At 39.1% G+C, this 23764-nt stretch overlaps 1 protein-coding gene across 1 annotated transcript in view; it reads right to left on the reverse strand.

Annotated features, from left to right (window-relative positions):
- Positions 1 to 2833: 2833 nt before the first annotated feature.
- Positions 2834 to 23764, reverse strand: part of LOC149254635 (uncharacterized) — a 148670-nt gene continuing 127739 nt past the window's right edge. Inside the window, exon 5 of the mRNA XM_089460200.1 lies at positions 2834 to 3031. Coding sequence (XP_089316326.1) covers positions 2944 to 3031 — 88 coding nt within the window. The 3' untranslated portion in view covers positions 2834 to 2943. The remainder of the gene's footprint in view (positions 3032 to 23764) is intronic.

Raw genomic sequence — 23764 nt, forward strand, 5'->3', positions numbered from 1 at the left:
CACAGACAACGCTTCCGATATTAAATGATGAAGGCAAGTTCATCTTAGAACCAGCATGAATTGTTACCACCAAGGAAAATAAGTTGTGATCTCGAGTAATTAAAGAATACCTTATCAAGTGGAAAAACTACCAGAAGAAAAAGCCCCCTGGGAGACTGAAGCATTTCGCCAAAAACCACGTATGCTTCGAGGACAAAGCATATTTTTAAAAGGGAGGCAATGTTATGTAAAAAATTATTTAATGTAATTAAACAAAAAGAAGATCATGCCCTTTCCCAAAAAATATTATGCAAAAAAAATATCTAATGTAATTAAACGAAAGGGCACAATCAGAAGATCATGCCCCTTCCCAAAAAGGTACCCATGATGATATATAAGTCGGGGACCTTCATTGTAAAAAGCATCATTCAAAGCATCATTCAAGTATTGATAATATATATATAAATATGTGTTTCTATAAAAACTGAGCTTTTATGCTCCATAGATCGTTGCTAAGGATGCTTCTAAATAATACACTTCATACAACGTTGCCACTTGATTTTCATGCATGGCTCTTTCGTTTAATTATATGCTTAAACTAGGAAGGTGTTTTCACCTTAGCTATGTCACAAATTGAAGCCATAACAATTCACCTCTATCAAAGGATAGCAAGAAAATCGAGTTCCTACAATGCCCCCACACACCTTGCAAAGACAAACACGCACCCAACCAGGGGGACAAGCCCACTACTCGCCAAGGCATAGCAGGAAAAATGGCATGTAGTATTTCATCTGACCGCCTCTCGTTGGGCACGAATGACCATCTCTGCAACTCCCCAATGTCTTGCAAGGATCACGTCTCTTGCTCGCCAATGGCTGGCAAGCATTGTCGATGGAGTTGGAACCAACAAAATGATTTCCCAAACTCAAACGCCCAACTTCCACCAAGGGATCATGGGCAACCTATCGGGTGAGCTAGGGTGGCTAGCCCAACAGGTTGAGCCACACTTTGTCCATCCCATTAACTCGCCTTGATGATCAAGCCTCATAGAACAACCTACATATGAGGCACAAGCTACCACTACTGCCATAACAAACTCGAAATTTATTGGTCTATGCACTTCAACATTCTGAATTATTCGCATCACTTTCAAGATAATTTACCACAACAATGCAACAGCCAAACATTATGAAACAAATTCCAAATTTATTTTTTGTGCAATCATAAACACAAGCAATGTGGAAAAAAGAATATCACATGTTCATTTGTTGTACGATCTGTCACAATAAAACATTGAGAGCTATCCCGAATCCAAGAAGATGCCCTTTTGAACAAGGAAACAATGTAAATACCACTGTACATTGTATACAATATGTACATCAGAGGAAGTTACCCAATGTAAATACGAACACTTATTCCCACTATTCAACTTCTATGCATTGTACAATGGTGTAAATGAGAAGTGAAGAGAGATTGTAAATTATTCACAAAGCAGCATGAAAACAAAATTTCCAATTCAAAATTTAGAAATCATAAACACGGGCAATGTGGAAAACGAGTATCATTTCTTCATTTGTTTTATGATTTGTTACAATAAAACATTTAGAGCTATCTTGAATCGAAGAAGATGCCCCCTTTGAATAAAGGAAGGAAATAAAAAGCCAATGTAAATACGGAACGCGTAAGCTTACTATTCAACTACCATACATTGCTCTGCATAAGAAAAAGGTGGACACACCTGAGATTATTTATTCTTTGAACTAAATCTATTCCAATTCAGCTAAATGTGACAAAGCAGTGAATGTACCAACACATAGCATGAGTTGTCTATAATGCGACGGTGGAAGAAATTGAGGTTAAATCTTGATTTGTTGCAGTTAAAATGGTTTTTTAACTGCATATTTGGATTCAGCACCTTGAAAAACCCCTGGGACGCTTTCATTGTGCAGAAACTAGCTATCAAACTTGCGATTCCAATAAATTCCTGCCGGATTTCGACCGAAAAAACCCGCCGGAAAAGCTTTCAAAAAGTCACGTTATAGACAACTGCGTTTCTAATACACGACCATAATGAACAAGAAAAGGAGGGGTGGATTTGCATCGGGCTATTAGCCTATTACGGCTTGGGAAGGATGTCGCCTTGAGATAACCGATTTTATTTGACACCTCACATAAACAATGACTCACAAAATCCTTTTTGCATTGCCTACAAGAGCACTCTCTAATATAGAACCACGTGTAAATAATGGGTTTAGTGATGCCTCTATTCTGGAATTGCGTACCTATTTCGTCTTAGAGAAGAATGTCACCTTCCGATAGTCATTGAATTTATCAAAAGCCTCGAATAAACAATTATGTTACCATGATGCCTTTTAAGTTTTCATGGATGCCTTCAGTGATCTCGTAAATAGAACGTTTCCAGTAAATTAAAGCAATAAAAATGCAAAACATAAAAAATATGATACATAAATGAAAATAAAATGACTTCATTCTCTTTGAATAAATTTCAAAACTCGTAACAAAGAAACTATGCTATGAATTCACCTGTGGAAATTAGTATGTATAACTAAATATCTTTTTATGTACAATTTTTATAGTTTCTCCTAAAAATTGTATAATCAAGCAAAAAAACCCAACGAAACAAATACTATGGATCATATGTGTGGATAGACTAATACCTGTAAAAGTAATTAACGCTATAAGTGGACTTTAACAAGCCCTTTCTCCTTTATGTTTATATGACACCCAAACAAAAATTATCGTTTATACGTACTGTAGTATTTAGAAGGGCAGAAGATATTTATGAAATGTCTGTGTCAGAGTAAAAAATCTGCAGTTAAATTTTAGGGAGCAATAATCAAGACCAATGAAAAACTACATATTGCTATAACATAATTGCCAAAAAGCCATCACTGCACTTTTAGCCAGAGATGGATATTAACAAACACTGGATATTATTTGATGTCATGAATTGGAAATCTCAACGCTAGCACCATCTCCGACCATTTTTTGTTTCTTGAGCTTTCTCTCCATTTTTTTGCCTAAATCGCCTCTGCAATAAACAGTTTGTCAGAGAAACTATTCGTCAATAATGATACCAAATGTATAATATAAAAAATCCATGAGGTCAAGATTAAGTGAATGTAAAAAAAATTGACAAACTAAAATACTCACACACACAAGTAGTACGACCTAGCGGTTTGTCAGATATTATATTTCAATATATCACATTACCTTTTCACATGCATTCATCCTATAATGTCTTCAAATTTAATTTACATTTGGAATTAATAAATAAGTGTTATAACTTAGAGGTAGTACTAGTCATCCGTCACTATGCCACATCGGTCTATTGAATATTATTTTTTATATTGATTATTGTATGTTACTTCAGTTTCCCCACAAATGTCAGACTGCCTTAATTAACCACATGAAATATAATGATAATTCTCACGCACTGAATTTTGCGATGCTCAACTCTTTGCAGTTTTGACTGACAGTAAAAAAGGTAAATATAATATCGAAAATACGACAAGTCAAGATTCACTTCTGATATAATCAATTAATGATGCTCATTATTATTTACATTATTGTTCAAATACAGAAGTTTTTACTTTTCAATATGAAAAAATAGATTTAGATGCGTTGCACGCTTTAAATTTGTTCATCTTATCGCATTCTCAGTATTAATACATGTGGAGGATGTCTTCCAACAACTGTTTACGTGCTTTGTCTGCAAACTTTTCTGGGTGATGAGCATTACGAGCTTCTAAAAGTGCCAAAGCCTTTCTGAGTTCTTCCAAAACTAGGACTTGGTACCTTGTCTAAAATAATTCACCTCGTTACTCGAGTAATTTAAAACCATTTTTAGTCGCAATATCAGTTGTCCAAGGTGCATCTTCCATAAGCTGCACCACTATAAAAAGGACTGATTCGATTATCTTATCCAGATCATCATGAAAGAGTTGAATCCAACAGCAACGTTAAACAATCCAGTGATGAAATCCAATGGAATCACATTCCGTTTACATTTTGGAATGTGAAGAAACCTGCAGTTTTCTTGTTGGACCTATGTCTTTACTTTTCATCTTTGGACACTTCAAGCATCTAGCTACCATGGATGAAATAATGTCCGCTTAATTGAATTAATCTTGATTAATCATGCTGCCATCAATGAAACAATTATTTCAAAATAATCCTGATTATTTTGTTTAACACTACAGGCATGCCAAGATGGGTCTTTTTTCCCAACTGTTTCCCCATTTATTGACTATTTGATCTTTTCGAGGACATCACAGATCATTTCATCTATGCCAACCACACACTCAAGCAATTGTTTTCCTTGTTCTTGGCAAATAAAATGGTACAGGATAACAAACATAAGATATCATTTCAGGTTCTTTCACAAGCAGCCTCCTCAAATATCTGGACTTCACACATAGCTGTGATTCTAGTTCTAGGATCTAGATAAAATCCATCACTTCCCGGTTCATATACTACACATTTCTCTGCAATCTCTTTAACTAAGCCCAACAATAATCCATGCTTTGCATGTTTATAAATCTCATTATATTTGAGTTCCCCTGATACCCAATCTCTCAATCTACACTTCAGAGAATTTCAATTTTCACCAAGACTCCAAGATAGGGAGACGTACAAGGGGGACATGTGGGAGTACCTTCAAATTTTAGGGAAATTTTGGGGCGGGTGGGGGGACGGGACTGTCAGGATATATAATTTTTTTTAATACATATATATATCAAATTCACATTCAATAATGAAAGCATAAATACATTGATCGATACATAATTGAATTAAATAATCGATCAATAATTGAATTAAATAATGAAATACACTGATCCATACTCATCATTTTTACTAATACATACATCATTCATCCATAGACCACGAGTTTCAATAATGAAGTACACTGATCCATATTCATCATTCATTATTCATCATTCTAGAATCGACATTGATTTAAAAATTAAATTCATTATTCATCATTATAGATTCTAAATTGATTTAAAATTAAAATTCATCATTCATCATTCTAGAATCTAATTAGTACGAAGCAAAATAGACTATAGTAGACCACGAGTTTCAATAATGAAGTACATTGATCCATATTCATCATTCATTATTCATCATTCTAGAATCCACATTGATTTAAAAATTAAATTCATTATTCATCATTATAGATTTTATATTGATTTAAAATTAAAACTCATCATTCATCATTCTAGAATCTAATTAGTACTAAGCAAAATAGACTATAGTAGATACTGAAATCTGAAGATTGAAATAGTAAATTGATATAACTAAAACTCAAAAACAGTAGAGTGACAAGTCAAAGAGTCACTCTAAAGTACACGGAGGGCCTGGTGTTCTTCATTATATAAAAATTCCATACCCTCTTAAATGACAATCCAATGGAAACGTTGCAATCCCCCGAATCCTGAATTTCTGAAAAATTGTTAAGTCTGTTGGATTTTGAGTGAGATCTAAAATTCTACTTTCTCCATATGAATCTAATGAGGTCGGAACGACTCTCAAGCATCTTTTGGTCACATTGGATATATCTTTTGGGCACTGTTGAATTTGAGTACTTTATCTTGCAATTGATATTAGCCTCCATTTTTCATTTAAGTACTCTTGTGTCATATCTAAAGAGCATTTGTACCTAAGTACTTGCATAACATTAAGTAATCTCACCTCAAGAGCACTCAATCACATTGCATTTGCATTTTAGGCCTAATCTTGTATTAATTAATTAACCTCCAAGCATAAACTTGGTTGATAGAAAGATAGAGCCACCCTTCATCTTGTAGCTTGCAAAGGATAAACCCTCTCTAGTGGTTAACATATTGACCTTGCAGTTGTCAAAACCATAATCTCTACAACGTCAAAGGCACCGGGTAGTTAGTTTTCAAGGGGAGGTATCATTAACCAAGCCTTTGTTTGCTTCACCTTGGCTTCTCTCTACAACTTACTTTAGAAACTAGCCTCAAAATAGCTAAGGATTAAGGGATTCACCTAGTTAGGCATTTAACTAAAATAAACCAAGACTTGGCATCTCACCTAGACTATAGGGCTTGCATAGCATATAGGATAGCAGAGCATCCCCAAGCAACAATTGTTCATCCGTTCATTTGGTGTTTAATTGATATAATGCAAGTAGTTGACTCCATAAGGCACTGTTCTCACTTAATAATTTAATCTAATCTTGAAAACTTGCTATATCAACCAAGTTGTTAGGTTATTCAGTTGTGTCTCTTGGATTTATTGGTTGCCAACAAATCTTGCATTCTCACATTCCATAGGTACTACCCCCCATACCCTATTGTTGGGAGTCAGATAGAATGAAAAGGGCAGAGATCAGAGTGACAACCCCCGCCCTAAGTCATTGTCGCACTGTGCTTGTACAATTTAAGCGACAACAAGACCATTCTCTTCTTGGATTTACACATCCTCAAGGAATTTCCTCTTCGACTACTCTTGCCTATTGGATGTCCTACTTCATCCTCAAAGAGTATTGGTATCGGTCTCAGATGCTTACTCAATCCTTCATTTTTCTTCATGATGTGAAGAGAAGAAACCTCTCAACTAGGGAGGATCTACTCATTCCTTTACATGAAAGGAATATATCCAAGCTCCCTCTTAATTATGGGCTTGTTTCCAACAACAACAATATGTTCTTTGTGGAGATCATCGTATTCCAATTGCTTGTATGGCTCCTCTTCCTGCATCATCATGTCATAAACTTCAGCTTCTACATTATGGAGCCATCTTCTTCTATAACAATGGACTTATTGCAACAATGCAACTTGATACAAACTGCCAACTCTGAACCCATGAGTAAGAGCATCTTTGAAAATTCTACTTTCAAACACGTACATTTCCATCGATGAATTCCACCCTGAAACTTTTGATTTCCATTGTCGAAATGGACACTAGGTTCTTCTTGCGATTAGGTACATAAAAGAGATTCTTGTAAATGAATCAAGTTACCCTCATTCAATTGAGGGGTAACATTCCCTACACCCTTTCCGGGATAGATGGCATTGACTCCAAGTATAATTCCACGATTTTTTCCATTTCTACCAATTTAGAGAAAGCACCCTTCCATCCGATGAAGTGCTTTGAAGCACTACAATCAATTAGCCAAATTCCCAAAGAGTCTGGAGGAGAGGGCCTATATAAGATAATGTCGCTTTATCTTGTCAGAAATAACATTTGATTCTTCATACCTGGAGTTCCTTTCTTTCTTTGAGGAGTCGGTTGTTTCCTTGATGACCTGCATTAGCTGTCATTCCTTTGATCATTGAAGATGTCCCTGGAATGATTGTTATCATCATCAAGTGATGTGTCCTTACCATTCGGACACTCCTTCGCATAATGGCCGAAATTATTACAAACAAGGCATCTGCCTTTCCTTCCACCCTTAGATCTATACTTCCCATTGAAGTGATCTTTAGGTAGGCCATCAAAAGCTTCCGCTACACCATTCTGATAATGTTCTCTGCTTCGACTTCACCCTTGATGAATTTGAAGGGGGATGAGGAACCCATTGAGCCTTTTGTCCTTTCCCAACTATCTTCGGTGATTGCTCTTTCACTCTTGCTTGGGCTTTGTCTTCAACTCAGCTCCAATACCATGTTAATTTTAGGTATGTTCTATGCTTAGAGCAATTTATTTGAATTTTCACAGTTAGCTCAATATCTTTTCCAAGTTAGCAATCACATCAGCATTATAGTAAATTGCAAATAGAACATAAACATAGATCGCACAAGACAAGCTAAGACAAGAGGACACAAGATGTGGTGCTAGGCAGGGACAAACCCCAATGTGGGGAAACCCTTGATCAATTCTTCTTATATGTTCTTCAATAGTTCAACAAAGAGAGAGAGAGAGAAATAGTACATATACAATAGAAGTCAACACTTTGACTTATCTAAGAGCGAGCATAGATCATCTCTAAGAAGATGATATATGAGGTAGTTGAAGTCAGTTGAGGACATGCTGCTTCAACTGATTCTTTGAGGTGACTCCATCACCATGTTGCACCTATCATTGTGATGCTCCTCATCATCACTATGTTGCACCAATACTTTTGTCATGCTGCCACACTGCGCTGCACCATGCTGCCACTGATGTCCCATATGTCATTGTTGCACCATGCTTGCCATTGTTGCACCATGCTTGCCATTGTACTATACTTGCAAGTGCTACATACAACATGCTACACTTCAATTTGTCACAATGCCCATCATTGTGCTGCAGCATTTCGCATCATGCTGCCCCTATTCACAATGCTGTCACATCTCATACTATTGTACCTTCCTGAACTGCATCATCATGTTGTTTAGAGGATTTTCTATTTGTTGCATTGGACATTCTAGGCAGCCTTTATCATGGACAGCTTAGGCCATCAACAGTCCTACCTACCTTCACACTTTAGCATGTTGCTCCAACCCTCTTTGTTAGTGCACATTGTTGTAGCCTTAATGTTATCCCACAAGCAATAAAACTAGCCCTCAAGGGTTGTGGTCTGCCTAGGAGAGGCTCCTCCCATGCCACATTGTCTTCTTAAGGTTCTGACCACCTCAACGCAACCCTAGGATACCTCCAACTATTTTCTATGGCTTGCGGCCTAGCAACAGTTTGTTGTAGATTTCGGCCTCCTCCAAATGTGCCCAAACAACCAGGGTTTTGTTCCTCCTTTACTTGCCCTAGCAGCTTGCCCTCTCGGCCCTAGAACTTGGCCTCCTGTAGCAGAAATCCTCAACCCTCCTTCCAGTTGCGTCTAGGGCATCATAGGCCTGCAGCTAGGGCAAGACAGACCTGTGTATAGGGCAGCGAGTATAGGTCTTCTTGATGGTGTTATATCTCCATGCTTGGACTACGACTAGGCTCCTTTAGGCAGCGTATAGAAGCAGTGATCTTCTCTCTAGGACTGCAGGTAGACCATCCTTTAGTACTGTGCCTATGGCAGCTAGATTAGCCTCCTTTCCTCCTGTGTTTAAGGCTTCCTCTCCTAGATTTCTCTTCCTCTAAAACCCAAAGCAAGTGGAGAGAAATCAAGAGTGAAGTGAGTGTCCAAATGACTCTCAAGTCACCTCTTTTTATACTAAAACGTTGAATACATGTGGGGGTTATTTGGTTGCTGGCCGACCTTGACGAATTGTCCCATTAACACAAATAAATTCATATCCCCATGAATACTTATCGAAATCGGATGATCTTTAGATCAATCCTACACCTCTCGATGAGAGGGATCCAAAAAAAAATATCAGCTGCCATAAATAAGATAACCCACATGGAATTTGGCCCTAGTTTCCAATTTTAACATATCTAGATGGTGGTATGATGTTGATATCCCCTTCAATGTTTCTCGTTCACCATATTATGAGCCTATGTTTGATGCCATATTCACTGCTGGAAAAGGCTTCAAAGGCCCTACAATGCATGAGTTAAGGGGGCCTCGATTGCAGAAAGAAATTTCCTCCACTAATGAGTATTTGAAAGATTTCAAAAATTCATGGGCAAAAATAGGATGTACCATCATGTCAGATGGATGGACTGATCAAAGGAACCGTACCATCATAAACTTTCTTATCTTTTGCCCATAGGGAACCATGTTTGTAAAATCAGTTGATGCATCTGATAGGGTGAACGATGGACAATTGTTGTTTCGGCTATTGGATGAGGTTGTTGAGGAGGTGGGGGTGGCTTAATGTTGTTCAAGTCATCACAGATAATGCCTTTAACTATGTTCTTGTTGGTAAACTGTTAGAGGAAAAACACAAAACCATCTTTTGGACCCCATGTGTTGCACATTGCATAGACCTCGTGCTTGAGGATATTGGCAAATTAGATTAGGTCAAGAACATTGCAGATCATGCCAAAAGCATAACAAAATTTATCTACAATCAGTCATGGATTTTGAGCCTGATGAGGAGACACACATGGGGCATAGATATTATTAGCCCTCATTAGATTTGCAACTCATTTTTTGACATTGCAATCTATGCTTTCCCAACATAGAAACTTGCAAAAGATGTTTTCCAGTGATGATTGGAATCAAAGCCAGTGGTCTAACAAACAGGAAGGCAAAGATTTGAAAAAGAAAGTTAATGAAGAAATATTTTGGAAAAAGGCAGCAGAGATTGTGATGGTTTTTGAGCCACTGGTTAAGGTGTTGCGGTTGGTGGATGGGGAAAGATTGGCTATGGGCTTCATTTATGAGGCTATGGATCAAGCAAAGGAGCAAATAAAGAGGGCATACAAGGATAGAGTGGCTAAGTATGGGCCCATTTGGTCAATCATTCATCAAAGATGGAACAATCAACTCCATCACCCTATACATGCAGCTAGGTATTTTTGGAACCCACGGTATCATTATAAAGCACTAGAGGCAGGAGCTTTGGGTGGGGAGGTTAGAGATGGATTGATTGATAGCATTGATCGCATGATCCCATTGGAGAGTGATGAGTTGGAGATACACCGACATGTCACAACTTTCAGCAAAGCCACAGGTAACTTTGGCGAGAACCTAGAAAATATTGCAAGGGAAGCATATGAGCCAGGTAAACAAAAATTTCAATTTTGAAATTCTTATTTTGTTAAATTGTTTGTAATTTGAAAGTTGGATATAATTTGTTAAGCTAACTCATTACACTACTATCTTTTTTGCAGCACAATGGTGGGAGGCTTTTGGTAGCCATTGTCCTCAATTGCAAAAGTTTGCAATTCATATCTTGAATCAAACTTGCAGTGCTACTGGGTGTGAGCGCAATTGGTCCGTCTTTGAGAGGATTTACACGAAGAAGAGAAACCATTTGGATCAAAAACAGTTAAATGATCTATTCTATGTCCAATACAACCTCCGGCTCAGACACAATCAATTGTTGAAGAAAAGACCTTATTAAGATCCCATTGTGTTGGAAGATATTGATCCAACATCAGATTGGCTAGTGGAGAGTCATCGAGAAAAGTTTGATTCTGATGAGGAACTTGATTTAGATTTACAGATGGAGGCATCACTTGAACAAAAAGTTTAGTTGAATGCAAATCCAATTGTACCAGCCTTAGCCCCAGCCCCAAGTCCTCCAGTTGCAAGCGCTTCCTCTGCTCAACCACAACGAAAGCACATATCTCGTATATCTTAGTGTGCAACTGCTACACAGCCTGCTAGTGCTACCACTTCTACAGTTGCAGTTGGAGATGATGATGAGGAGGAGCCATGGGTTATCCTGTCTGACTCTGATTCAGAGTCTGAGCCAGATGATGTTGGCTCCTCTAGCACTATCCAGTAGTACTAGTGACTAGTGTTGTTTCACAATTTACTTTTGTTGTAGAGGCCATTTCTAGCCTCCTTGGTTATGTGTTTTTGTTTTGATCTCTATATCATCATTCATGTATGTATTGGACAATGCACTGGGTGCCATTTTGATATAATGGATATATTCATGAGTCTACTTTGATCATATGTTGTCTTCTCTCTATATTCTAAAGCTTTGTGTTTGGAAACATGAATGAAAATCTTTAAAATTATGTTTTTTTATTAACAAAAAAAAGAGTATTTAATGTATTTTCTACAACGATCGAGTCATTGAAATCAAATTGGTCGAGTCGATATCGAGTCGGAATCGTAGTCAGAGCAGACCCTCGATCATTTCCGAACTAGAGTCGGAGTTTTAAAACATTGGTTTGACTAGTTTGGAGCAAATTTTACCAGCATTGACTTTGACTCTTGGAGGTGACTTGGAGGAGGGTTGCTTGGTTTCTTGGTTGCAGTTTGGTCTTCATCTTCATCTTGGATATCTCTCATGTTGATCCGATTCTTAAAGAGAAGGATTGTTGGGTTTTCCCCTTGTGGATTTTTCCTTGGCTAGCAACCTAATTTTGTTTCTCTTGTCTCATTGTGATCTTGTTTTGAACAATTGTATAATTGCTTGATGAAGAAGACATAAGAAGTAATCAGAAGACATCTAATATTCACAAGTAATTATTAAGATGAATTAAGTGTTAAACTTCATCACACCTGGTTTATAAACAAGTATTTGGTAAGGGCTACCTTTACAATTTGCTTTGAGTAGTGGATCTTTTATATACCATCTCCACCATCACACTTGTAGATTAAGCAACCAAGTTAGGCATGTAAATGTGCATATCAAGTGGTTCCATGCTACCACCTAATCTTCCTTTAGAACCACCCTCTAATATTGTTAATTTTAGGTATGTTCTATGCTAAGAGCAATTTATTTCAATTTTCACAGTTAGCTCAATATCTTTTCCAGATTAGCAATCACATCAGCATAATAGTGAATTGCAGATAGAACATAAACATAAATCGCAGAAGACAAGCCAAGACAAGAGGACACAAAATGTGGCGCTAGCTAAGGACAAACCCCAATGTCGGGAAACCCTTGAACAATTCTTCTTACATGATCTTCAATAGTTCAGCAGAGAGAGAGAGTACATATACAACAGAAGTCAACACTTTGACTTATCTAAATAAGAGCATAGATAATCTCTAAGAAAATGATACATGAGGTAGCTGAATTCAATTGAAGACATGTTGATTCAACTGATTCTCCAAGGTGACTCCATCACCTATCATTGTGTTGCACCTCACTATGTTGCACCCATCATCTCTATGCTGCATCTCATCATGCTTCATTAATCATGATTGTACCCATCATTGTACTGCTACACTATGCTGAGCTCTTCGTTGCACTATGCGGCACCCAAATGCATGTTGCAATACCTCATCACCCTGTTGTTGCAATACATTCTTGCTGCTGCTATATGTCCATCATTACCATGTTGTCCTATTGTTGTACCATACTGCACCATATACCATTGCCCATGTACCATTGCTCCTATATACCATTGATGCACCATGTCAAGCCTCCAAATTGACTCCCACAAACTACCCAACAATCTGATCCAAACACATCAAAATTGTTGTCCAAGTTTGTGTCACTGTTGTTATGACTGTGACTGGTTAGGGCACATTTGACTGCTATAATAGCCCCTAATCAGTCACCAAAACAGCCCTCCTTAGCTGTGGCCTACCCTTGGAGAAGTGGTGGCTTCCTTCACTGTTGTTCTAGGCATAGACAACCCTCAATACACCTTACGTTGCCCTCCAAACAACTCGTAGGGCTTGCAGCCTACCCACAGCAACCTACACTGCCCTTCACCAAGAGTTTTGCACCCAAGAACACCTCCACGCAAGCTGAAACAGTCTTCCCTTGTCTCGGCCGTCTAGGGAGCTACCTCGACCTTTCTTACAGCAAACTCAGCCCCAAAAGACCCATGAATCAAACCTCTATTACCACATTGTTCAGTTCTCCTTTGTTGTGGCTAAGACAGAGCTTCTATTGACTACGGTTAGGGCATCCTTTAGATAGCAAGTTAGAGAGCCTCTTTACTGTTGTTAGGGTCTAAAGCGAGTTAGGGAGCCTCTTTACTAGGTTAGGATCGCCCTTGGGACATCATATTAGATGAGGGTTGTCTTCCTTGATAGCGTAGAGGATTAGAGCATTTCTTCTTCACAACATGACTTCGTCCTAGATCTAGGTCATGCATAGAGCTATCATGAGCTAGGGCTCTGCTAGGACTGCGTTTAGACATCATGCTTAGGCTCCTTTCCTCCTTCATATAGGGCTTCCTCCCCTTAGACTTCTCATCCACTAAAACCCAAACAAGTGGAGAGAAATCAAGAGTAGTGTGTGTACAAATGACTATCAAGTCACCTCCTTTTATACTAAAACCTTAAGCACAAATGGGGGTTATTTGGTTGCTGGCCAACCTTGACGAATTGTCCCATAACACAAATAAATTCATATCTCCATGAGTACTTATCGGAATCGGATGATCTTTAGATCAATCCTATACCTCTCAATGAGAGGGATCCAAGAAAAATATTAGCTACCATAAATAAGATGACCCACATGGAGTTCGGCCCTAGTTGCCAATTTTAACACTTCCTCTCAACTAGGGAGAACTCCATCCGCTAATCCATCTGTTAGACTTGTACTATCTTTGCCATCAGTGCCCTGCACTGCTGAACCATGAAGAAGAAGAATTGATCGAGAATGTCTCATACCATTCTCTACTGACCCAAAGTCAGTCCCATATGAAGAGAGTGTGTCATACCACTCTTACTGATCCCAGATCAGTTCCAAAAGAGAGTGAGTTATATCACTCTTACTGACCCGAAGTCAGTTTCATTGATCCCAGATCAATATCACAAGAGAGTGTCTCAAACCACTCATACTGACCCGAAGTCAGTTTCATTGATCCTATATCAATATCAAGAGAGAGTGTCTCAAACCACTCATACTGATCACAGATCAATTCCAAGAGAGAGTGAGCTATATCACTCTTACTGACCCAAAATCAGTTCCAATTGATCCCAGATCAATATCACAAGAGAGTGTCTCAAGCCACTCATGCTGACCCGAAGTCAATTTCATTGATCCCAGACCAATATCAAGAGAGAGTGTCTCAAACAATTCATACTGATCCCAAATCAGTGTCGGTCATCCTAGCATAGGGAGTACAGTAGATACACGATGCGTCCATCGGTACTATTATGGTCCCTATCCTCATTTCCCTACTCATTGGCCAAATGAGAGGTACTTCCCATGAGTCCCAGACTGCATGGGTAGGATGCCTCGACAGGAGAACCACTCATCCTGTCCAAAAGACGCCATGGGGTATCACAAGGGAAGGCTGAACCATTCACCCTGTACACAACGCACCATTAGGGGAGGGTGATTCGCCCTATGGTCACTTGTTCCAAGAAGTACCCCAAGCCCCCAGGAGCTCCTAGAGCTCAATGCATGCATCATACAGGACCCTCATAAGAGGGTCTCTCAACTACTCCAAGTCGTTCTGGAAAGTCACAAACCTTTCCCCGGGGCTTCGACAAAATGTCTGCGACCTGCACATCAGTCCCAATGCGATGGAGCCTTCTTGCTCATCGATGTACCATATCCCAGATAGAGTGGTACCTGATGTCTATATGCTTGGAGCGATTTCTCAACAATCGAATCCCCCTTAGGTTGACACAGAAGATCACGGTGGCATCCATCATGTGTATAAACAGCTCACTGAGGAGCTTCCACAACTAGGCAGCTTCATACGAGGTCATACTAGTAGCTATGTATTCGGTCTCAACGGTGCTTATAGCAACCGACTTCTACTTCCTGCTCATCCAGGATATCGAAGCAGAACTCAAAGAGAACCAACACTCAGAAGTGCTCTTGCAATCCTCCACACTACCTACCCAGTCAATATTCGAATAATCATGCAGCTTCACATTTCCAACAGTGTATCTCAATCAATGTTTTAAAACTCCGACTCGGCTGAGGGTCGACTTCGACTCCGACTCCGACTCAGTATCGACTCGGCCGGCTCGATTTTAATGACTCGGTCATTGTAAAAAATATATTAAATATTTATTTTTTATAAAAACACATAATTTTAAAGAATTTCATTCATGTTTCCAAACACACAGCATTAGAATATAGATAGAAGACAACATATGATCAAAGTAGGCTCATGAATATATCCATTACATTAAAATGGCACCCAATGCGTTGTCCAATACATACACGATGATGATATAGAGATCAAAACAAAAGCAAATAACCAAGGAGGCTAGAAATGGCCACCATCATCTAGCTCAGTGTTAGTTGGGAGCGGGAGCGGGAGCGACATTTTCGGAAGCTCCCAGTTTGGGAGTGAATCCCGCAGGAGTTCGACAACCAATGTCACTAACATCGAGGTACATAGAGGGATCGGTGCTCTTGATTAAATACGAGTTCCATACCCTAGTACATGACAAAATTCAATGGAAACATTGCAATCCTCCAATCCTGAAATCCTGAAAAACCGATAAGTCTACTGGATTTTGAACGAAATCTAAAATTCTACTTTCTCCATATGAAATCCAATGAGGCCGGAACCACTCTCAAACATCCTGAGTCATTTCATGGTAATGTTAAAAATTTACGTAAAAGGATGAAAATGAAGATTAAGGAGAATGTCACTTTTACTTTAAGAATTTAACATTACCATGAATAGCATAGCCTTAGTAGGGCAATATGATCAAATATTAGGGTTTGGGAGAGGGGAATGGACCCAAAAGACCAGTAAACTAATTCATAAACACCTTTGGAGTCCCCCACACTTAGAAAAATTTTAAAAAAAATAAAAAAAACCCTGTTTTTATGGTTCACTGGCCACTGTCAGCTACCTGGCCGAGTAGTTACGGATCCGGCCAAGACGGCCGAGTTATGACTGATTCGGCCAAGTCATGCTATGACTCGGTCGGGTCAGTCATAACTCGGCCGACCAACCCGAATTTTCTGCTAGGTTGAAAATTTTTTTTCCAGCTCGGACCAACTCAGCCGAGTCAGTTCCGAGCCAGTCGGATCTTAAAACAATGATCTCAATCCATGAGAGGTTGTGCCCTTAAGATATCTCAAAAGATTCTTGGCACCAATCTAGTGAGGCTCAACCATATGTGAGCTCAACATGCTAACTGCAAAACATATATCCGGACAGGAGTTCACCAAGAACATCAATGCTAGAGTGAGTTTATGAAACTCAGAGGCATTTCCCAAATCAGGTTTGGCATCCCTACTACATAACTTCTGAAAGTTAAGCTTCATCAAGGTAGTCACAGGCTTGCAATTCACCATTCCAAATCCAAAACCCAACTCCCTCTTACTTTTGCAAATGAGAGGGTCTGCACCTGTCAGAAAGAGGTCGTCCTCATAGGGTGCCAGTATGAGAGGTCTATCATCCACAACCTTCAAGCAATGGTTTGGATCGGCTTCACTCCTAGAGAATCTCAACTTTATCAGGCAGCCATTGATCCTCTTGTATCAAGCCCGAGGTGTTTTGCTTCAAGCCATAGAGGGCTTTCTTCTGCCTGCATACATGAGATTCTCGATCATGAATCTCAAACCCCTCGGGTTGTTCCAAACCTGTGGACTTGCTACATGAGGGGAATGGTCCCATTGTAAGATTTTCCTTCGATACATCTCGGACATGTACCTTCATGCTCTTCTTGAATTTAGGCATCCTTGTCACCATCTGACTCACATCGAGTAGGGCCCCATAATAGGCAGACCTCCGATGCTATAGACGAGATGTGTCAACTAACATGGCCCCCCATGGACTTCCTACAACTTGATACAAATTGCCAACCCTGAGCCCATAGGTAAGAGCATCTATGAAAATTTCATTTTCAAACACGTACCTTTCCATCGATGAATGCCATCCTGAAACCTTTGATTTCCATTGCCGAAATGGACACCAGGTTCTTCTTGCGATCAGGTACATAAAAGAGATTCTTATAAATGAATCGAGTTACCCTCATTCAATTGAGGGGTAACATTCCCTACACCTTTTCTGGGATAGGTGGCATTGACTTCAAGTATAATCCCATGATTTGGGTCTATCTCTACCAAATTAGAGAGAGCACCCTTCTATTCGATGAAGTGCCTTGAAGTACTACAATCAATAAGCTAGATTCCCAAAGAATCTAGAGGAGAGGACCAATATAAGATAATGTTTCTTTATCCTGTCAGCAACAACATTTGATTCTTCATACCTGGGGTTCCTTGCTTTCTTTGAAGAGTCGGTTATTTCCTTGATGACCTGCATTACCTGTCATTCCTCCAATCATTGAAGATGTCCCTGGAATGATTGTTATCATCATCAAGTGGTGTGTCCCTACCATTCTGACACTCCTTCGCATAGTGGTCAAACATATTACAAACAAGGCATCTGCCTTTCCTTCCACCCTTAGATCCAGACTTCCCATTGAAGTGATCTTTAGGAAGGCCATCAGATGCTTCTGTTGCACCACTCGAATAATATTCTTTGATTCGTCTTCACCCTTCGTGAATTTGAAGAGGGATGAGGAATCCATTGATCATTTTGTCCTTTCCCAATTGTCTTCGGTGATTGCTCTTTCACTCTTGCTTGGGCTTTGTCTTCACCTCAGCTCCGATACCATGTTAATTTTAGGTATGTTCTATGCTCAGAGCAATTTATTCGAATTTTCACAGTTAGCTCAATATCTTTTCTAGGTTAGCAATCACATCAGCATAATAGTGAATTGCAGATAGAACATAAACATAAATCGCAGAAGACAAGCCAAGACAAGAGGACACAAGATGTGGCACTAGCCAGGAACAAACCTAATGAGGGGAAACCCTTGATCAATTCTTCTTATGTGTTCTTTAATAGTTCAGCAAAGAGAGAGAGAGATAGTACATATACAACAGAAGTCAACACTTTGACTTATCTAAATAAGAGCATAGATCATCTCGAAGAAGATGATTCATGAAGTAGTTGAACTCAGTTGAAGACATGCTGCTTCAACTGATTCTCCAAGGTGACTCCATCACCTATCATTGTGTTGCACCTCATCATCATGCTACACCATGTTGCACCCATCATCACTATGTTGCATCTCATCATGCTTCATTAATCATGACTGGACACATCACTATACTGCTACACTATGTTGAGCTCTTCGTTGCACTATGCAGCACCCAAATGCATGTTGCAAGACCATATCATCCTATTGTTGCAATACATTCTTGTTACTGCTATATGTCCATCATCACCATGTTGTCCCATTGATGTACCATACTGCACCATGTACCATTGTTGCACCATGTACCATTGCTCCTATGTACCATTGTTGCACCATGTCAAGCCTCCAAATTGACTCCCACAGACTGCCCAACAATCTGATCCAAACACATCAAAATTGTTGTCCAAGTTTGTGTCACTGTTGTTATGATTGTGACTGGTTAGGGCATCTTTGACTGTTGTAATAGCCCCTAATTAGTCACCAAAACAGCCCTCCTTAGCTGCAGCCTACCCTTGGAGAAGTGGTGGCTCCCTTCACTGTTGTTCTGGGCATAGACAGCCCTCAATACACCCTACGTTTCCCTCCAAACAGCTCGCAGGGCTTGCAGCCTACCCACAGCAGCCTACAACTGCCCTTCACCAAGAGTTTTGCACCCAAGAACACCTCCACGCAGGCTGAAACAATCTTCCCTTGTCTCGACCCTCTAGGGAGCTACCTCGACCTCCCTTACAGCAAACTCAACCCTCCAAAAGACCCATGAAAGAGACCTCTATTACCACGTTGTTCAGTTCTCCTTTGTTGCGGCTAAGGCAAAGCTCTTGTTGACTGCGGTTAGGGCATCCTTTAGACAGCGAGTTAGGGAGCCTCTTACTACGGTTAGGATCACCCTTGGGACAGCGTTTTAGATGAGGGTTGTCTTCCTTGATAGCGTAGAGGATTAGGGCATCTCTTCTTCACAACATGACTGTGTCCTAGATCTAGGTCATGCGTAGAGCTGTCATGAGCTAGGGCTCTGCTAGGACTGCGTTTAGACTGCATGCTTAGGCTCCTCTCCTCCTACGTCTAGGGCTTCCTCCTCTTAGACTTTTCCTCCACTAAAACCCAAACAAGTGGAGAGAAATCAAGAGTGAAGTGTGTGTACAAATGACTATCAAGTCATCTCCTTTTATACTAAAACGTTGAGCACACATGGGGGTTATTTGGTTGTTGGCCGACCTTGACGAATTGTCCCATAACACAAATAAATTCATATCTCCATGAATACTTATCGGAATCGGATGATCTTTAGATCAATCCTACACCTCTCGATTAGAGGGATCCAAGAAAAATATCAGTTGCCATAAATAATATGATCCACATGGAGTTTGGCCCTAGTTGCCAATTTTAACAAAGATTACTCACATGACCCCATTACCTAAGCAATCAAAGGCACCGGTCTCCCTTTTATCCACCTCTCCCCAACAATCTAAAATTTACTTTAATTTTTCCAATTTGTTTATGTTGCTAAACCTTCTCATACTTCACTACATAATACATATCAAGCTTAGTAACCGATAGAGAAACCCTACTTGGCTAGGATTCCATTTACTATAGCCTAAAGTGCAAAAGAGAGTTGGTTAGGTGACAGCGGCCAACCTCCTAGTTCTATAAGGATAGAAATATTTATTTGGGACTTTACACTAAAGGCGCTAGTTTTGTGGTAACAGAGCTTGTTGACCACTACGTGTCAACGACCCATAGCAGTACACCCACTATTTCGAAAAAGGGATAGCATCTGATCGATGTGTCCGTGTCGTCCAGCTATCATCATCAGCCATGGATCATCTTATAATGTAAACCCAGTCTGCATGTGTATAATGTAAATAATCTCAGCAGATCCGTGTTGTGTATGTAATCACCTAGGTAAACCTACTTTTCTGGTGACGATCTACGTTCCGGGAGTTTTTTATCTCACCGATCCATTCTCGGATGGTCGGTAGAGTTTTCCTTCAGCCTCACCCAAAAACCGGAATGGATTGTCACTGGGATCTTAGGGGAGTCCTAGTGTTCTAGATCGAGTCTATGTAAAAGTGATTTGGGAATAATCCTAACTATTTGGTTAGGTTATTTTATTACAAATTGCTTAATCAGCTAGATTATATTTGTGTCACAGAACTAGGTAGTCTGTGAGGGTCTTTTGCAAATGGGTTTTCCCCCTTGAGATGTAAAAAATGTGAAAATCATGATGTAAAGTGTCTTGAGGGTTGGAAAAATAATTTTATCCCCTCAAGATCCTAGGTCCTAGGTAAATCTAAATTTTCCAAAGGTAAAATTCGTGGGTCCTTTAAATAATTAAATCTTAACAGGTCCAGGGACTAAAGTTAATTGATTATTTTGCTAAATTTTATGCCTTGGGTCCCTGGGGTTAAGTCAAAGTCAAAATTTTGAAGAAATTAATGCAAAATTTTAATTTTTGAATTTATTAAAATGTATTTAATTGAAAAATTCGAAATTTCCTCAATATTTAAAATTTCGACGGATGAGATTAAAAGAAATTTTGATCCTCATCAACGGTCGAGATCACTTTGACAAGGATCACTCGAACTAGCTGTTGGAAGATTTATCTTTAAATAGGATGTCATTTTGTCGGTCAGAATCATCAAATATTTTGATCATGTACTATGCGAAAAGCTCTCTTGTAATCTTTTTATGAGCAATAAAGAAAGACTTTGAGGTTAATTTTTGTCGGTGTTACTCTTCATGAAAATGCTTTAAGATGTATTATTTTCATGCGTAATTTCTTTTTTGCCATTAATAATAGCTTCTGAAGAGCGATTTGAGTACAGGTATCTTGCTCAGTCGCTGGGGTTTGAATGATAATTTAAATTTTGAATATAATAGCAGGTATCTCTATTAGATCTGAATTTTATTATTGTTTTCTCGCTCTATGTTGACGACTGAATTGAGTTTTGCAGGAAAATCCTTGATTATTAGATCATCGGGCGTTCGGGGAAGTTCTTGGCTGAACCAGCCAACTCTCGATCCATGTTTTCTGAAGAGCCCAATTTGAATTTGATCCCGGGCTTATCATAAGATATTTTTATGGGTGATGCATGAGGGTTTTGAGCTCAGTACCTCCTTTAAAAATTCAAAAAAACTTAATTTTTTTTGTGCTAAATCGTTAGATCTGGTTGTTGAGAGCCTCAAATCATCAGATCTTGGAGCGGAGTCAGACTCACACTCCCTAGATCTGATAGATCTGCCATTTATGTACATAGATCTGTAATTAATTTTAGTTTTCTGACTTTGGTTTTCAGGGTTTTAATGTTTTTTGGGTCATTGTATATATCGTTTGGGTGTTTTTTGTTGTATTGCAGCTACAGATCTGAAGCTGAAAGCTGTGCAGAGTCCAGATCTAGGCCCCGGAGGGTAAGATCTGGATCTCTGGAGGTCCATCAGCATCATTTTTGGCAGGGTTTCTGTCCAGAGATTTTGCAATCCAAGAGTTTTAAATTTTTTATCTGGAAATTTCGTGAGGGTTTCATTAAGCAATCTGAAGCAGAAAGATTTAAAATTTTTTAAGATTTCTGGAAAGTTTTGAGGGGTTTCTGGACCACCTGTCTACTGCTGCCTGGGGTTTTCATTTTTTGTTGCTGGAAAATTTCGAAATTTTTGGGAAACTGTGTAAAACCATCGCCATCTTTGCTACCCGTCACCCCTTCCCTTCAGCCCACGCTGCTGCCATCTTTCATCCTCCGTGGCTCTTTGCAAACATTGCCATACCTCTGGCATCCATTCATTGTACAACGTTTCCCCTTGCAGCCTGCGTCTATTCTCCTCCTACAACTCCTATTGCTTGTCCTCTACACGTAAACTCCTTTAAACCTCAGATTTTCGTCCCTCAGTCCTCACGTGTCTTCTTCGAGCTCTGTAGTTCATCCTTCTCAACGATCCGCACGCCAACCTCACTACCCTTCCTCATTTCTTCTCCTGTTGGCCATTCTCTGCTCTCTGCGTTGTTTCAATCCCTTATTCCACTACCATAAGCTTCCACCCTCATGCAAGCCTCCCTTCCCTTCACGTTATGCTTGCTCCATCCATTGTTTCTCTCCACACTTCCACAGCAATCCCTTGCTGCCACATCCCTGTCCATATCTGCTGCAAACCCTCGCTCGCAGCCACGATTCACCTTCCCCTCGCTGCTCCATCCGCTGCTCACTTCCTAAACATGCAAGCATCCTCCTCCCTTTCAGTCGAGCTCTATCACCGCTCCCCTCGCTCCTCAATCCTTTTCGCCGTCAAATTTTCTCAGCCATACACACACCAAACAACAAGAACATGCGATTTTGTTTTAATTTTCTATGCGTTGAGTTAGATTAGGTCTTTCCTTTTTTTTAATTTATTTATTTTTATTTAGTTAGTTCTTTTTTAGGGTTTAGGTTAGTGCCTTTTGTTGTTTCATTTAAATCAAACTTAAGTTAAATTCATTAAAAGATAAAAAATAAAAAATAAAAATAAAATCGATTTTGTTTTCTCTTGATCTCATTTTATTTATTTATTTCTTTTTTGATTTGGATTAAAAAAAATATAAAAATCTAAAAAAAATCCTAAACATTTAAAAGTCTTAAAAATTTTAAAATTTTCAAAATTAAAAATCATAAAAATCTAATTTTGGTGACCAAAGAAATGAATTAAAGGGATTTTCTTTCACGTTAAAAAAATTTAATGTGGCCTATGGCCCATTAAAATTTTAAAAAAATTTAACCCTTTGATTCGTTTTTTCCATCGCATTAAAAGATTTTGATTTTTTTTAGTTATCGCCTAAGGAATAATTAAAATGTAAATTTGAAGTTCCTTAGTATTATTAAATGTATTTTTCTATGGTCAAGGAGCAATAAACGTTTTAAGTCATTATTGGCTATAGGAGAAGGTTAATTGAATCTAGATCTGGACAGTTAATGAAAATCATCTAAAATCTAGAGTCTTTTGCATGTTAAAGCTTTGGGCATTTGCATTAATTGTTCATGATCATCGCTTTGCCACATAAATAATTCTTCCATGGATAACTTGCTTTATTTAATGGTTAATTGAGCATAAAGGCATTGGTCTATAATTGTTTCTATCTTGTGGTCGTGTCTTGTTTACGTTGGCGTTTAATCTATTCATCTGATTCAATCGTTTTTGTCTGTCATTAAACTCTCCTAGATTCTGTTTTTCACAAGCTATCCTCATCCATTTACCTAGGGACTACCCCCCTTGACATGTCTAGGAGAGAGAATAAACGGAGTGAGTAAGGATTTAAGAGTGACAGCCCTTACTCTGAGCGTTGTCGCAGTGCCTAGACACTTTGTGCGACAACAGAGCCTTTAGGCAATAATAACTTATTGCATT

Source organism: Pinus tabuliformis, chromosome 7, assembly GCF_031772625.1.
Source record: "Pinus tabuliformis cultivar Carrire ecotype Pingquan chromosome 7, CPIR1, whole genome shotgun sequence".
NCBI lineage: Eukaryota > Viridiplantae > Streptophyta > Pinopsida > Pinales > Pinaceae > Pinus > Pinus tabuliformis.